Source organism: Apteryx mantelli, chromosome 6 (assembly GCF_036417845.1).
Source record: "Apteryx mantelli isolate bAptMan1 chromosome 6, bAptMan1.hap1, whole genome shotgun sequence".
NCBI classification, from domain to species: domain Eukaryota; kingdom Metazoa; phylum Chordata; class Aves; order Apterygiformes; family Apterygidae; genus Apteryx; species Apteryx mantelli.
Genome location: NC_089983.1, coordinates 7,437,317 through 7,451,706, shown reverse-complemented (window position 1 = coordinate 7,451,706; position 14,390 = coordinate 7,437,317). Strand labels below are relative to the sequence as shown.

Sequence of the window (14,390 nt, the reverse complement as noted above, 5' to 3'; positions counted from 1 at the left end):
CATTTCTATCAGAATTTTAACAGCAACCAAGAATGTGACCTGGCAGTTTCCCGGAAAGTATGAGTTTGTGATGCTCAGCAGAGGATGAGAAGTTTGCAGGCATAAATTATTCAACTGTCTTTGTTCAGAGGGGGAAACGGGTCTTACTGACAACATGTCCTATGGCACTTGTGCAACTGTCATGATCTAGCAGTCCCTTCACAGCCCTCAGCAGCAGCTGTTTCTTTGAGACTAGGAAAGGCACTGAGGAAGTGGTTGTCTGTGGTAATTTTCCTCCCCAATTGCTCAGCTGCATTCCCAACAGCTCAATGTGCCTTCTAGCATCTGCCACCTTTGCTGGATGGAGGACATAGGAGGCAGCATCTTTCACAAGGCAAGGACATCTCTGAGCCAAGTCCTCTGCTGTCTCCTAATCTCACCTCTGCCCTTCATTACCAGGACCCTTCAATGTCTCTTCTCTCTCTCTTGCTTTAGGATTCCTTTTTTCAGATCTACGGACAAAGTTCTCCCCTGGGCATGTACTACAGAGAGGTTGTATTTGGATCCCAGTGTGCTGGAGCCACATGCATAGTCTCCTGGCACCTCAGAACGCTTCAACTACTGTCTCTGGCTACTGTTTTGCTGGCATATGTCGGTAATATGGACTCTCTATCCAGTGCCTCTTCATGGAAGTGAAACCTGGTATCCCACACTCCCTGCAGGCCCTCCAGAGCTCCAGCTGGCTCAAGCATGTCCTTCCCAGTGCTGCCATTTCTGGACACTTTTGTTAACAGTTCGTATTGGGAGAGACAGGGACATAAAAGCAGATTGTTATGGGTAGGATTTCTAACACACTCTTTTCTTTGCGCAGCAAGAGAAATATACAGGTCCAGAAGAGAAGTTCTTCGTACCATCTTCTTAGTACAGTCTCCTTCATTTCCTGCTCTGCTTTGAATGGGGGAAGTTTTTTTCCTTAATAGGGAATTAGAAAACATTAGTGTCTCTAAAAACATACAGATATTCACTTAGAGACTGTAGGTTTCTCTCTGGCATCTCTGCATTGTATATCACGCCAGGCAAGACTTGCGCCATGCACCTGCCTTCCAGGAGGCCTAAAGACAGCACAGTTTTTCACTGTCTCCCTCAGCTTTCATAGCGTAGCTTTGATAAGAGTGGAGTGTAGATACAGTGACCATGCTAAATGCAGTGTAAGAAAGAACGCTGTTTTTAGATAACACTGTTCAAAACCCACACATTAACAACATCACTGAGCCTTGGGGAAACCTGTGGAGGTTGTGCATTGCAGGCTTTTGAGAGATGACAACAGAAGGGCGGGTGATTCTCTGCTGGAGCCGTCATACAGGTAGCACCACTGTAAATCAGTAAATGGTGCAGGTGCTGTTCAGGATCTGCTTCCACCTCTGCTGCAGCTACACCATGGGATTGACTGGTGGTACTCTGCTTCACACCAGGCCCATGAAAGAAAGAAGAGAGCATATGTAACCTCTGAAATTATTACCTTCATAGTCAGGCCCCAGCAGGCAGAGTTATTCTTCTCCTAGCTGCTCTGCTCCTGGTCCAACAGCCATGTCTAGCCTTTGCAGGGTGGGTATGAGAAGCTCTGTTTCTTCAGTGTCGGAGCTACAATTGTAGTCCAACAAGGTTGTGCGTTCAGTCACTGACTTTCCTCTGGAGCTGCCGTGACTGCAGACCTCAGCCTGGCCTGGTGTCACTGGAGGTTTCAGGAGACGCAGTCCAGCCTGGGCTCTGGCCTGAACAGGAGGTTTTGGCATTCATGTAACTCACTCCCCTTTCTCTTCCTGTGCAGATATCCGGGTCGCCAGTTTTGCCCGTGGCAGAAGCATTAACTTAGCGCTCTCCCACAGAGGACGCCAGGCCCTCAAAACTGTGGGGATGGAAGACCAGGTACCCTCCTCCTTTCCAGTTAAGAATCTGTTAACTTAGGGTGGTGACAGATGGGCGCTCTCTCTTCTGCTCCCTAAGCACCGAGGTGTCACTGCAGGGGTAGGTCTGCTTTCATGAGGGCTGAGGTAAACCTCTCCTGCTGCATGCCAGCAGCCTGGCTCTCCACTGCCTTGTGGCATAGGGCTGGTTCCCCTGCCCTAGGGCCTGGAACCCTGATCCCCAAGTAGCTGGGGCTCTGCTGAGGCCTGCAGACTTCGTGACAGAGTGTGCTTGCTGATCATGGCGTCCCCTGTGAGACCACCAGACTAATAGCTTCTTCTGTTGTTTACCTCTCCTCTGTGCTCTTTTCCCTCCTGGAGGGGGAAGGCAAACATGGCAGAAGTCAGTGGAATCACAAAAGAGCTGGAGTGCCAGCAGGAAGTGACAGAGAGAAGCTGATTTCACCTCCAAAATGCCTAGATTTGTATTTTCTCATAAATCCTCGGGCTTTGGGCCTGCCCTTTTCACTGCCTTCATCAATGAACTCTGGACTGGTGCCTGGGTGTGCCACGATTTCTCTGTGCTACGTGGCTCAGAGCCCAGCCTCTTCTCCAGAGTGCTCAATACCATTTAAAATCCAGATGTTCGCACTGATGTGATCTTTAAGCCTGGCCCCTGGGTCCGCGTAGAGAAGGAACCCAGGTTTTGACAGCTCATATCCCAGCACCAAGATGTAATTTGGCTCTGATTTCCCCCTGCTCCTATACCCTGGGGTTTTTCCTTTCAGTCCAAAAATCACACCCCTGATTTTTGTGAGAATGAGCTTGTAAATTATCTCACTAAAATGCAGTGACTTTGTGTCCATAAACTTTGCCTTAGTAACTTTGCTAGCGACACAAAAACATATGAGCACAGAGCATCCCATTTTGCTGGTTCTGGCTCCGTTTGTCACACTGGATATGGTGTTTGGGGGGAATGATCTTAGTGGTTTGTGTCCTGGCCTTTAGCAACTCAGTTGCCAAAAGATTGAAGCTTGTTCACTTTCAATTTTAGATTGTGTCCAAAGGCATTCCTATGCGGGCAAGGAGGATACATACACCTACAGGGAAAAAGTATTCAATCCCCTATGGGAAGAAGAACCAGGTACTGGTGTCCTCCTGTCATTCCTGAGGTACTTCTAAGAGCAGGGGATCTTTGAACTTGTTTACAACTGTGTGTGTTGGATAGCAGTTGCCCACAGAACAGGGATTAAAGTGCATCCACAAAGACTGAGGTAACAGCATTTCAGAAAGAAATTCAGTTACCCCCATCTCAGGATTTACTGCTACTTCCCTGTCCTGAGAAAATAGATGGTATTCATTTTATGCATCATCAGATCTGCAAGCCTTTGGCTGATGTGGCTGCTCATGCCTCCAGACAAGGTTTTCTTTTTTTATTTTTATTTTTGGCAAACATAAAGCGCACAGATTTTGATTCCCATAACTCTTCACAAAGCCTGCCTCAAGAGTACAATCATTGCAATACAGTTGGGTCATCTTGTTTCAATTACCTTCCTCTTCTCTCCCCCCATTTCATAGTAAGCAGATCACTGCTGGAAAATGTATCCAACCTGGTGGTCACAGTCTTAGAAAAGATGCTGTGGGAAGGGAGAGGATTGAAGTACATGTCCCAGTTTCAGTGGGGCTGTCACTGGAGCTCTTTCAGGAGGTTGTTCTTCTCATATGTTTGTGCAAAACAGTCTTCAGAAACACTTCCTAAACTCTTTGTTTTTGCAGTATATTCTCTCTGTGGACAGAGCAAACCTAAACAGAGAGCTTTTAACAGGTAAGTTTCCAGATCTCTGTGAATACTCGTACTCCCTTTTCACTGAGAAGTTAGGGTTTGTCCTGAGAATGAAAGAAGTAGAAGTTTGCTTTAAGAACCCATTTTAAACACTGTTGATCCAAGAATCAAATGCCTGACAGTCTTTCTGTTCATGGAAGTGAAAACAACAGATATGAAACGAAATACAAGCAAGGGGCTGTCTTTTGAGGTTAGGGAGGTAAAGATTTGGTGAGGTTGTTTCTTCTGTTGTTAATTATGTGCTCTGCATAGGAGTGAGGTGTATAGGAACAATAAGCCATCTTCTAAGTGTGTGAGGTGCTAGTTGAACAGTTTACTGAGTTTGGACTCGCCTGATGAATTCAGTAAGAAAAACATTACTCCTTTTACCTTTGTGGTTAGCCAAAACACAGTGTCTGGGAGTTTTTTTTAATTTATATGAGAAACTGCTGTCTTTGATGCAGTCCTCTCTGTTTACAAAAATGTGAAAGTCCTGTTTCCCTGAACGCGTGCTTTCCTCAGAGTTGTGCTAACCAAAGTTTCTGCAGCCGCATCTGGTGCTTCTTTGCTATCTTCTCTTTCTCCCTCTGTGCTTTTTTTCTGCTGCTTTTCTTATACAAAAATATATTAAAACAACTCCCAGTGATGCCTTTCTGCATACACAGAAATTCCTGAGCAGCTTTCGTTGTGTTTGCCCCTCAACTGGAGGGCCCTGTTGTTTCAGTTCCCTGAACCCTTGCAAGAGTTTGTTATTCAGAATCATTTGAGCTAAAGAAGGAAAGATATCTCCTCAGCTTCTCCACGGTCTGTGGCATTTTCTGCAACTCGTGATAGTATTATTTGAGTAAAAATTGCAGCATGTGGCAAAATGTGAAATCCGTGCAGTCAAGGCCAAATTTCCCCAAATTTCCCATTGACCACAGATGCTGCTTTCAGTCCTGAAGTACAGTGGTAGTGATGATGGAGACAGCTGAATATTCATGTCATTATGGGGAAGAGAGCACTCTTGTAGAATTTATTGCACTTTATAAATAATTTTTACCAGCTTTAACAAAATATAGCTCTAGTTCATGCTGCCCCCCTCCTACTATTTCTCTAATAGTAAAAGTCCTTGTAATTTAGGGATCCCATGGAAATATTTTGGATCAGTACAATTCTCTGTTTTCTTGTCTTTTCTTTTCACAGCTGCAGAGAAGTACTCCAATGCTAAACTGTACTTTGGACACAAACTCCTGGAGTGCAATGCAGAGTTAGGGACATTAACCATAAAAAGGTAATCCCTATACAAGCCTGGGATAAAGTACTGTTCTCAGTTACTTTTTGCTTAATAATTCATAAAAGCTCAAACAATTGAGCAATGTCAGTTTAAAACTAGTGTTATTCCTGAGTGGACACAACTTGGCGTCCGCTTTGGGAGGTGGAGATGTCAAAGCAGGGTTCACAGGGAGGTTGAAAATGCTTAAGCAACTCCCTAACCTCTCAGTGGACCGACATTAAGCTAGATACACATATTTGCTGATCTGTGCAGGGAATAAGTGTGCTTGTCTTTGCAGCGTAGGTTTTCAGGCTCTGGCAGGGACAGATTACTCTTTAGAGAGAGCAGGTGATGACCTTGTTGCATAGTTGCGTTAAGTTCTGATTATGCTCCCATCTCAGTTGAACAAAACCAGCCTGCTGAGTCTCTAAGGTGTGCGTCCTCTTAGGAAACTTAAATGGCCATTTTTTGAAACTATCAAATCATTCTAACCAGCGCTGGGATGTTGTATCAAACCCAACAGAGCTCAGAAACTCCACATTTTTGTCATTAGTGCAGACTTGTGTGTGACAGGCTTTGGAAAGGTTAGTTTCTTAATTTGAAGTCTTGGGATCAGCTTTGTAGGACCCTCAGGGTCCTGGGAGGCTACCTGCAAATACAGGCTCTGTGAAATAACAACATTATACCAACAGTGTTTGTTACATGTTTGGATATATATGGTCAACTTTTTGACAGCCTTTGACAGTCTACAGAATAATTATTTTTTTGTGACACTGATCTTCCTAGTTAGTGAAAACCAGTCTCCCCATACCCTAAAAGATTAAAAATGCTGCAGGTCATCCAGTCATTTTTGCAGCAGAATTACAAAAAAACAAATCCACTGTACTCAATGCTGGACTGGTATGCTGACCTGGCCTAGCGTTTATGGCAGGATTATTCCAATGGACTCTTGCTTCTCAGTTCTGACCAGCTGCCCATGGAAGTCACTTATGATCTCATTGTGGGATGCGATGGAGCCTTCTCAACCGTCAGAAAGCAGTTCATGAGGCAAACGCGCTTTAACTACAGTCATGAGTACATTCCTCATGGCTATATGGAGCTGACCATCCCCCCCAAGGATGGAGATGTAAGTGTGTCTGTCCCAGGGGTTGCCACAGCTGCCTTAGGTGTGACACCTCATTCTTGTTTCGTGATGGCTCTGCTAGAGCAGCTCTAGAGAACTCATTTCTCATGTGAGGCTCAGCCCCAGCCTCCCAAGAGATTAAAGCTATACAGTGAGAAAGCAAGCATCTCTCTCTCCCAGTGGTGGGGCCAATGTTTCAGACCAGGCTGCAGAATTCCCTGATACTAAAGGGCCTGCCCCAGGCTGGTGAGGGTTAACTCTAGCTCTGAGAGCTCAAGGAGATATGGGAATATGTATGTGGGGACATCAGTGATGACAAACCAGCCTGTTTTCCATACTCTTTCCTCCTGCCATGTGTTTCACTGAAGCATCAGGTGCTTTCCCACTGCAGAGGGGCCCTGTGATCATCATTGCATCCTCTTTATGGTGTAAGAGGATGGGAACTGGTGAGCTGATACAGAAGGAAACCAGTGGATGGTCTGGGGAAGCTGAGCAGAGCTGGTCAGGGGCACTAAGTGATTATTTTTTTGTTGTTTTTTTCCTTTCAGTTTGCCATGGAACCAAACTACCTCCATATCTGGCCAAGAAACACCTTCATGATGATTGCACTGCCTAACATGGTAATAGTTCATGGCCACGCTCCCTTGGGGCATGGGATGGGGCTTGTGGAGATGAACTGGCTGCAGTGGCAAATACAGCATGAGCTGGGGGCCAGGAGGGATCACGTCTGCTTGAGGAGTATTCCCAGACTGGAATTCCAGCCTTTGCTAGGCATTTGACAGCCTGTGGATGGGTGCAGTGCAGTGCCCCAAGAACTGGCACTGATCCACTGAGCTAGACAGGTATCTGGGCAGCTTCTGTCCTCCTTTACCCGTTCACCCTCACCCACAAGAGCCCACCAGAAAACCGGTGCTCTACAGCTGAATGATACAAATCAGATGCAAGAGTGTCAGAGTGATACGCCAAGCCCACTTGCTAGCAAGTCACATGCTGCTTTTCTCTGCTTTCCCCCCACTCCTTTTTTCATGCCTTCAGCTTGGTGCTGTCTAGCATGTATAAACACGTCATAGGAAATGGGGCTGCTGGGTGTTTGTTCCCCTCTGCGTGAGCTGGTCGCTGTGATTCCTGGATGACTGACAGACTGGGCACTGTACTGTTGATCCAGGCATCAGATGTTCTCTGTGGCCTCTTGGTTCTTTCTAAGTGTCCTCTCCGACTGGCAGGACAAGTCCTTCACCTGCACTCTCTTCATGCCCTTTGAAGAATTTGAGAAGCTCACAACTGGCGAGCAAGTACTGGATTTCTTCCAGACCTACTTTCCAGATTCGATTCCCCTCATTGGAGAGTAAGTGTTCTCATCTCTTTTTCTTGCTGATCAACACAACACCATAAAAGGCAGGGGATGTGTCCATACAGGCCAGGGGGTTACAAACACTCCCTTGAGCTTCCTGGTGAAGCTCCATAGCCTGTAGGTCTAAAAGAGGTGGGGAGTGAACAGACTGCCTGCGTTGTTTCTTCACTGGAATAATGAGCTTGTGATATGGCAGGGACTGGCCCTGTCCCCTGAGTGTGCAGATGATGTGTGAGTGGTGCCTTGCACAAAAGCTAACAGGCCAGACCTTCTGCTGCTCTGTGGTCCCTCTCTTCCTCAGACAGGGCAAGGTGGCTGGGTAGTGGCTGGCAGACCCCTGCTGCCTCCAGGAACAACATTTTTAGACTTGCAACTCTTAACCTGGCGCTGGAGAGGAGCCAGAAGAGCCTGTCCCATGCTTTAAGGTGCTGTCAGCTGGGCCAATGTATCATGAGAATATAGTGGCAATCAGTGATCCAGAGCTAGAAGAGAAGTATCCTGGGATACGTATCCTCTCCCAGTGTGTGTGGTCCTCTGTTCACACTGCAGAGCTTTAAGAGGAGGCAGGCCATCCCCAGTGAAGCTTGGGAACTTCAGGGTGTTGAGGGATACTCTCTATGAAGTTTCAAAAACTTACCAACGAAGCTGTTTTTAAACTCAAGGGATGCTATATGGATTAGTTGTTCATGAGCTGCGTTTTTCTGATGACAGAGTCGGGTGGGTAAAATGACTCCACTAAAGCTGAGTAAAAGGTTGTGTGTTGAAAACAGCAGCACAAAGGCAGTCCTGCCGTTCAGATAGTTGGGCAAAATGTTGAGATTTTGACAAACTGAGAAAAGCTGGGCTAGCAGGTATCATGCTTGGCAAAACAAAACAAAACACTGGGCTGACTAAACAAAGTCTGGCACTTATCGACTGCAGGGCTAAAATAAATATTGGGTTTGTGAGGTATAAGAGCAGGTGGTTCCCAGCAGTGTGCTACTCCCTGTGCAGTGGGGGCCCTGGTTGGCTCTCGCTGCTGGGCAAACAGCACAAGGGCAGCAGCATGGAGCCGGTGCTCTGCCCTTGGGTGCAGCACATCCCGCTCCTCCTGAGTTTCCTGACGGCAGTGAGGACTGGGACCAGCGTTTCCAGCCCAAGTCCAGATGGCGGTTTCTCTGTTCAGTGTGTCCTCATTCCCCTGCAAAGAAGGAAGCTCCACAGCTGCTGGAGCTCCACCCAGTGTTATTAATACTTCTGCTCTGTAACATAGCTATTATGAGCTTTCTTCAGCTGATATTAAGCTGTATTAAATAGCTTCCTTTTCTCTTAAGTAGTCTGTAACATGGGCCTTCCATATAAATTTAGGAACTTAGATATCCTCTGGATATATCCTTCCTACAGTGACAACATCCACAGGTGTTCACAGTAAGAGGACTGATGTCATTGAAGCTCTTGCTCGTAGGCAAGTTGTGTGTGCAGAGCTTAACCTGTAGACAAAATATTTGGTCCATTTGAAGTCCAACATTCATGCATGTGCACATGCACGCACTGTGTGAGTATCTGACAGAGCATTTAAAGAGCTACTGAAGTCCTGTTCCCAGAGAACCTTTAAGCACATGCTTGATCCTCATTAGACCCAGGTTTTTGAGCAGATGTGGCATTTGCTGAATGGAGATGGTTGTGCTTACACAGCCCCATCTTTCGCTGTAATCCTGAGGTAGGAGTGAAGAGTAAACAGTGTTAGTAGAATCCTGATCAAGACTGGTCTGAGTGTATTGTGGTGTGTTTGTGGGAAGCAAAGCTGTCTGCTTTTATGAAATCACATCACACCACATACCTATTTCATCCTTGCTTAGCTCATAGTGTGAAGTTAAAGAAATAGATGTTCTGGCTTCCACATTTTTTTACACCACAAATATCCCAATGAGTAGGTGTGGTTTTTGCATCCCAAGGCTGACTGAATGCCAGTGACCCTGGCTTTCTGAGCTTGAACACAGCATGATTTGTTCTTATTGCCTCTTGTGGTACCATCAAGTGAAGTATCTGTTGTTTTGCCTGAAGGCGAGAGCTGAAGCGTGATTACTTTTTGCTGCCAGCCCAGGCCATGATATCTGTGAAGTGTTCTTCCTACCACATTGCTTCCCGGTGTGTGTTGATGGGAGATGCTGCGCATGCTGTTGTGCCCTTCTATGGGCAAGGCATGAATGCGGTAAGTTCATGGTCTTCCCTGGGCTGCATCTGCCGGGTCTTCACTCTTCTCATCCAGAAATGCCTGGTTTTAGAGTGTAACTACATAGCATTTGAGGGCTGGCTTGTCCCATGGTCTGGTGTCCTGTGGGTTTGGCGGGTGTTGAATTCCGCCCAACTATCTGTCAGTTAACCCGGAGATCCAGTTGTGCTCTCTGGGGAGCAGAGGACAGGGTGGTGCTGCCTGCTCAGGAGGCAGGGACTTGCCTGGGAGGATGATCCAGCAGGGGAGCCCCAGGCTGTAGAGAAAGGCAAATCCCTACCATTTTTCTACAATATCCTTGGTGATGTGGCCTGCAGGAAGAATCCTGCTCTAAAATACAGTGGTCAGTGTGATCCTGCACATGTGAATAGGTTGTGCTTGCTAAGCATCCATGAGGGTATTTATTGTGAACACAAGATTCCTGCTGTTTACCTACCCTCCAATTTTTCCCACAGGGCTTTGAGGATTGTTTGGTTTTTGATGAGTTAATGGACCAGTTCCACAATGACCTTGGTGAGTGAGACCGCAGGGACAGGAGTGAGAGCAGAGTAGGAGTCCTCTGCTGTTCAGAGCAGACTGGCAACCCTGTGGACTTAACTGTGGTGCTGCTTCCTTTTCCCAGGTATTTGCCTTCCCGAGTTCTCCAGGCTGAGGGTGCCAGACGACCATGCGATCTCAGATTTAGCCATGTACAATTATGTAGAGGTAGGCGAGCAATGCACAGACTCTGCCGGTGACGGGGTCTGTGCATGCAGTGACACACTGCCTTGTTAGTCAAGGAATCTGCACTTGGGCAGAGAGAAGGAAGAGCAGAGCAGCTGAATCCTCCCAGTGCTGCCAGTCGTACTGTGCGAAGGAGTTTTCTGTGTCTGCGTGTTTCCTTATAGTTCTGTGTTGGGGATGCTCTGCCTCTCTACGGAGACCTGAGTACTTGGGCAAAAGGAGATTTGACAGCTAAGAGACGGCTTTGGATGCCACTCTCCTGCTCACTAATGCATGTGCATATCATCATGCAATGATGGCAGGGCAGGTGTGGGCACCCTTTTCCCTGATCTTGGTTTCCCAGAACCTTTGCTGAAATGAGGAGGGAAGCCATGGTGGAGGAGCCTGAGCCCAGACCCAGTTCTCCATTTGAGTGGTGAAGAGCAGGATTGGGGAGAGCACTGTGGAGGCAGAGCAGGAGCACTTGTCTGGAAGCTGAAACAGGTTCCTGGGTCTTGGCAGGACTGAGAGCATGACCGCATTGGCCTCTCTTTGCTGCCCTGATGGGACGCCTGCTGGGGCACCAAGTAGCCTGTAATGCTCTGTAGGCTGTGGCAAGGATCTGGGCAGGAGCTCTGGTGAGGCCAAGGCCGTTCACTGCTTCTTCTCAGCGTTCACACGCAGGATGGCTCCTTCACACTGGCTTACCAGAGTTAACTGATTTCAGATATTCCCTTAGACCTTCTAAGAAGGGGAGTGATGCACTCAGCAGACTGTGCCCTGGGCTGCATGTCATGGTTCACTCACTGTTTGCTGCCACAATTGGCAGTCCTCACACTAATGTAATTTAGCCTAAGAGCTTTTGAACGACCCTAGGGCTGGGGAGGCTCTGCTCCCTGTAGCATTACTGCCTGTGATAGTGAGAGCGCTGGGGAAAGCTAGCGAGGAGCAGGGATGTCTTCCAAGAGACCTTGTAAACCAGTGATTGTTGGTCTGTTGCAGATGCGAGAGCACGTGAATTCAATGTGGTTCATTTTCCGAAAGCACATAGACAACTTCCTCCACACCCTCATGCCTTCCACCATCGTCCCGCTATACACCATGGTAAGGCCAGCTCCTCTGTCCCTGCTTCCCTGACCTCCTGCCATGAGTTATTCCAGCTTGCTCTGAGATAGTGACCTGCTGCTGCTATCTATTCAGGTCACATTCACCAGAATTCGCTACCATGAAGCATTGCAGCGCTGGAAGTGGCAGAAAAAGGTTAGTCAGAGCTGGTGTCCATCCTCTCTGTGCCAGGAGCCTCGTGAGCTCTGTGTCCTGTGTGCTAGCACTGCTCAGTTGCGAGGATGAGAGTTTTGATTGTGGGATGTTGCCAGGTGGATGCTAAGCAGGGATTAAGGCTCCCCGGTTATTTGAGAGCAGCCCAGAGGGCTCCACACTGCATGCAGGGTAACACACTTTCCCTGCATGTGTTTCGCACCCCCTCACTTGTAGCTGGTGCAGGGAGTTCCCTGCTTTCGGAGCTGCTCCTTTACCGTGCATCGTTGGTACGGCTGGTGTTGTCCTGACGCTGTGCTGGGCCAGGGCTGCTATTTCAATTGGCGTCAGGTAGAGGAGTGCTGTGGGGCTGTTCGGGTGGGAGGTTTCCCCAGTCATTCTGCCCTAGGACTTGTTTGCAGTAGGGGCAGAAGGCCACGCAGTATAAAAGCAGTGGGAGGTGACCTGTTTTTAGCTCCCCATGCTATGTGCAGCTGTGTGGCAGCTCTTGGTCCTGTTTGGGAAGGAGGAATGGAGGTCTGGAGCCTTCCTCCTGTGCCCACAGGCTCTGCGAGAGCTGGTTGCAGGCCCTGAGTGCTGGCAAGGAGCCACGTATGCTTGCTTCAAGCGACTTGCACATGTCTCACTTGGTGCCACAGGGTAGGAGCAAACTTCTGACAACACCTGGATTTCTTCTTACACTTGCAGGTAATTAATCGAGGGCTCTTTGTCATGGGGGCAGCAGGACTGGGTGGCATGTACCTGCTAATAAAGCGGCTGGCACGGGATACTGACTTCTCCGTAGAAAACCTGTGGGGCTGGTCCTATTATCTCAAGAATATTGGAACATTTTCCTTCAACACACAAGTGGCTTAAATGTAAGGGGAGCTCCTACATGAAATAAAGTGACAGCATGGGCTGTTGGCTCAGTTCAGTGATGTTGTTTCTCTTGGGACATGACCTGGGAATTCCTGTAACCCCACCTTCTCCTCCTCTCCCTCTGAGAAGTGGCAGTCCCTCTCTGTCTCCCTTGGTAAGAGGAGTTAGTCAGGGGCACAGAGTGCCAAGACAGCCTATGCAGGACCCAATATTTTCCACTGATTGCAGCAGCCTTGCTTCTTGAAGTGATGTTGCACATCACAAGCTGGGCAAGTGATTTGTGTTCAGTAACAGGGGGAAGTGTGTGCTAGAGTGTGGCTGCCCAGCCCTCCCAGCCAGCAAGATGACCACTTAAATTGGTCAGGGTGTCCCAGTCTGTACTACTGAGTTCTGTTCTTACCAAAATCCAGTCTTTCCCTCCTTTTATCTCCCAATATGCCTTTGGGAGTAGCTTATCTCAGTGGGTTCTTGACTCCCAGTTGGCTTGGAGATATCTTCAGGTATCTCAGGGTGATAATCGTATTCAGGAGGTTTGGTTCACAGGTGTGAGACTGCTTGATGCACTCGCACCTCTAGCATTGAACAGACTCATAGCATTACAAAGTGTCTCTCCAGGATGGACATACCTGGTCAGAAGCTTCCTACTGATTGTAGACAAGCATTACCTCAGGAAAGCAGTAGCCCTGACAAGAGTGGATTTGCACTCCTGCATTACTGTTGTCTTCTGCAAAGTCATTCAGAGCAATTTTTAAGCCTCATTTTAGGGCACTCTGGTCAGTTCCCTCCTCTTAAGTCGCTCTGTTTCTGAAATAACTTAGTAACATGAATCTGTTGAAGGAACACATCCTTGTTACATTGTTGATATTTCCCACATAAATTAAAAGATGGAACTCACTTTAAAAATGCCTATGTATTTTGTTTACAATTTTTGTATTTGAAAATATTATTTCAAATTTGCAGCCCTTCTCTTTTGCTTTTCCATCAAGACACGTTTCTTAACTGTGCTGTTGTCTGTCTGCTATGCAGGTAGGCACTTCCATGGTTTCCTTAGATCTCTTGTACCCCCTCACACTGAGCGGTCACCAAGCCAATAAAAGCAGCTTTGTGCTTTCGGCTTGCATGTGTGTGCATGAGCATGCATCTATGTACAGGCTAGTGTGTTCCAAATTGGGCTTAGACTTGCTATATTTCAGGTGAACTTGAGAACATGAACTACTTGGGACTCAGAAATAGTGTTTGGAGGGTTTTTGCTTGAAAATCAGCCAGTTTCCTTTCTTTTTTCCACCCCCCCCAAAGTCAAAGAAAATACAGTTCATTTACTCTTGGTGGAAATGAAACAACTTTAAGCAGGTTCTGGGACAGGGCTTGAAACCTAGAGAAAGGGCCATTTCACATCTGGCTGAGAAATATTTCTGATTTTTGCAAGCAAGTCTCCACAGATTGCTTGACCAAGTCTTTGGGCTAAAACAAAGACCAATAGGCCTGAAGGACTCTCCTAGCTCATTGTTTCCCTGCTTGGCTTTTGTGAGTGTCCTAGCATGTATGTTTGTCTAATGCGATTCCTGATCACATTCCTCTTTTAAATGGTCTGAATCCCTGCATTTGCATCCCTCGTCCAAGCTCTTTAAATGCCCTCCTAAACATGTATATGTTTGTGCTTACACTGCAGAATCTATATCAGCAATAAGACCTACAGCCACTGGTAGGGGAGATGTTCTCTTCATACTCAAGTAAACAAAAACCTCTGGTTCCCTGGCAATGGACACTGCATGTGAGCCCCAGGGCTGAGACCCCGAGCCCCAGCGGGTGCTTTTTGTGGTGTGGTGCAGCCGGTTGCAGGGCCGTGCTGTGGCCGGGCTGGTGGTGCCCTCGGGCTGGCGGGGAGGAGGCTGGCACCACATGCCCT

General features: G+C 47.5%; 1 protein-coding gene across 3 annotated transcripts in view; it reads left to right on the top strand.

The window, feature by feature from the left end:
• The window catches only part of KMO (kynurenine 3-monooxygenase), a 31,266-nt gene that overhangs the window by 4,831 nt on the left and 12,045 nt on the right, over window positions 1-14,390 (top strand). The window contains exons 3-15 of one of the 3 annotated variants that reach the window (XM_067298688.1): window positions 1,808-1,905; window positions 2,938-3,027; window positions 3,660-3,708; window positions 4,891-4,978; window positions 5,921-6,086; window positions 6,632-6,703; window positions 7,307-7,428; window positions 9,478-9,625; window positions 10,102-10,159; window positions 10,269-10,351; window positions 11,351-11,452; window positions 11,549-11,608; window positions 12,171-12,313. In XM_067298688.1, the coding sequence (XP_067154789.1) occupies window positions 1,808-1,905; window positions 2,938-3,027; window positions 3,660-3,708; window positions 4,891-4,978; window positions 5,921-6,086; window positions 6,632-6,703; window positions 7,307-7,428; window positions 9,478-9,625; window positions 10,102-10,159; window positions 10,269-10,351; window positions 11,351-11,452; window positions 11,549-11,608; window positions 12,171-12,269 (1,235 nt within the window). In that variant the 3' untranslated portion in view covers window positions 12,270-12,313. Of the gene's footprint in view, window positions 1-1,807; window positions 1,906-2,937; window positions 3,028-3,659; window positions 3,709-4,890; window positions 4,979-5,920; window positions 6,087-6,631; window positions 6,704-7,306; window positions 7,429-9,477; window positions 9,626-10,101; window positions 10,160-10,268; window positions 10,352-11,350; window positions 11,453-11,548; window positions 11,609-12,170; window positions 13,368-14,390 lie in introns of those variants that run through there. The other 2 variants (XM_067298686.1, XM_067298687.1) reach the window with 2 other exon arrangements.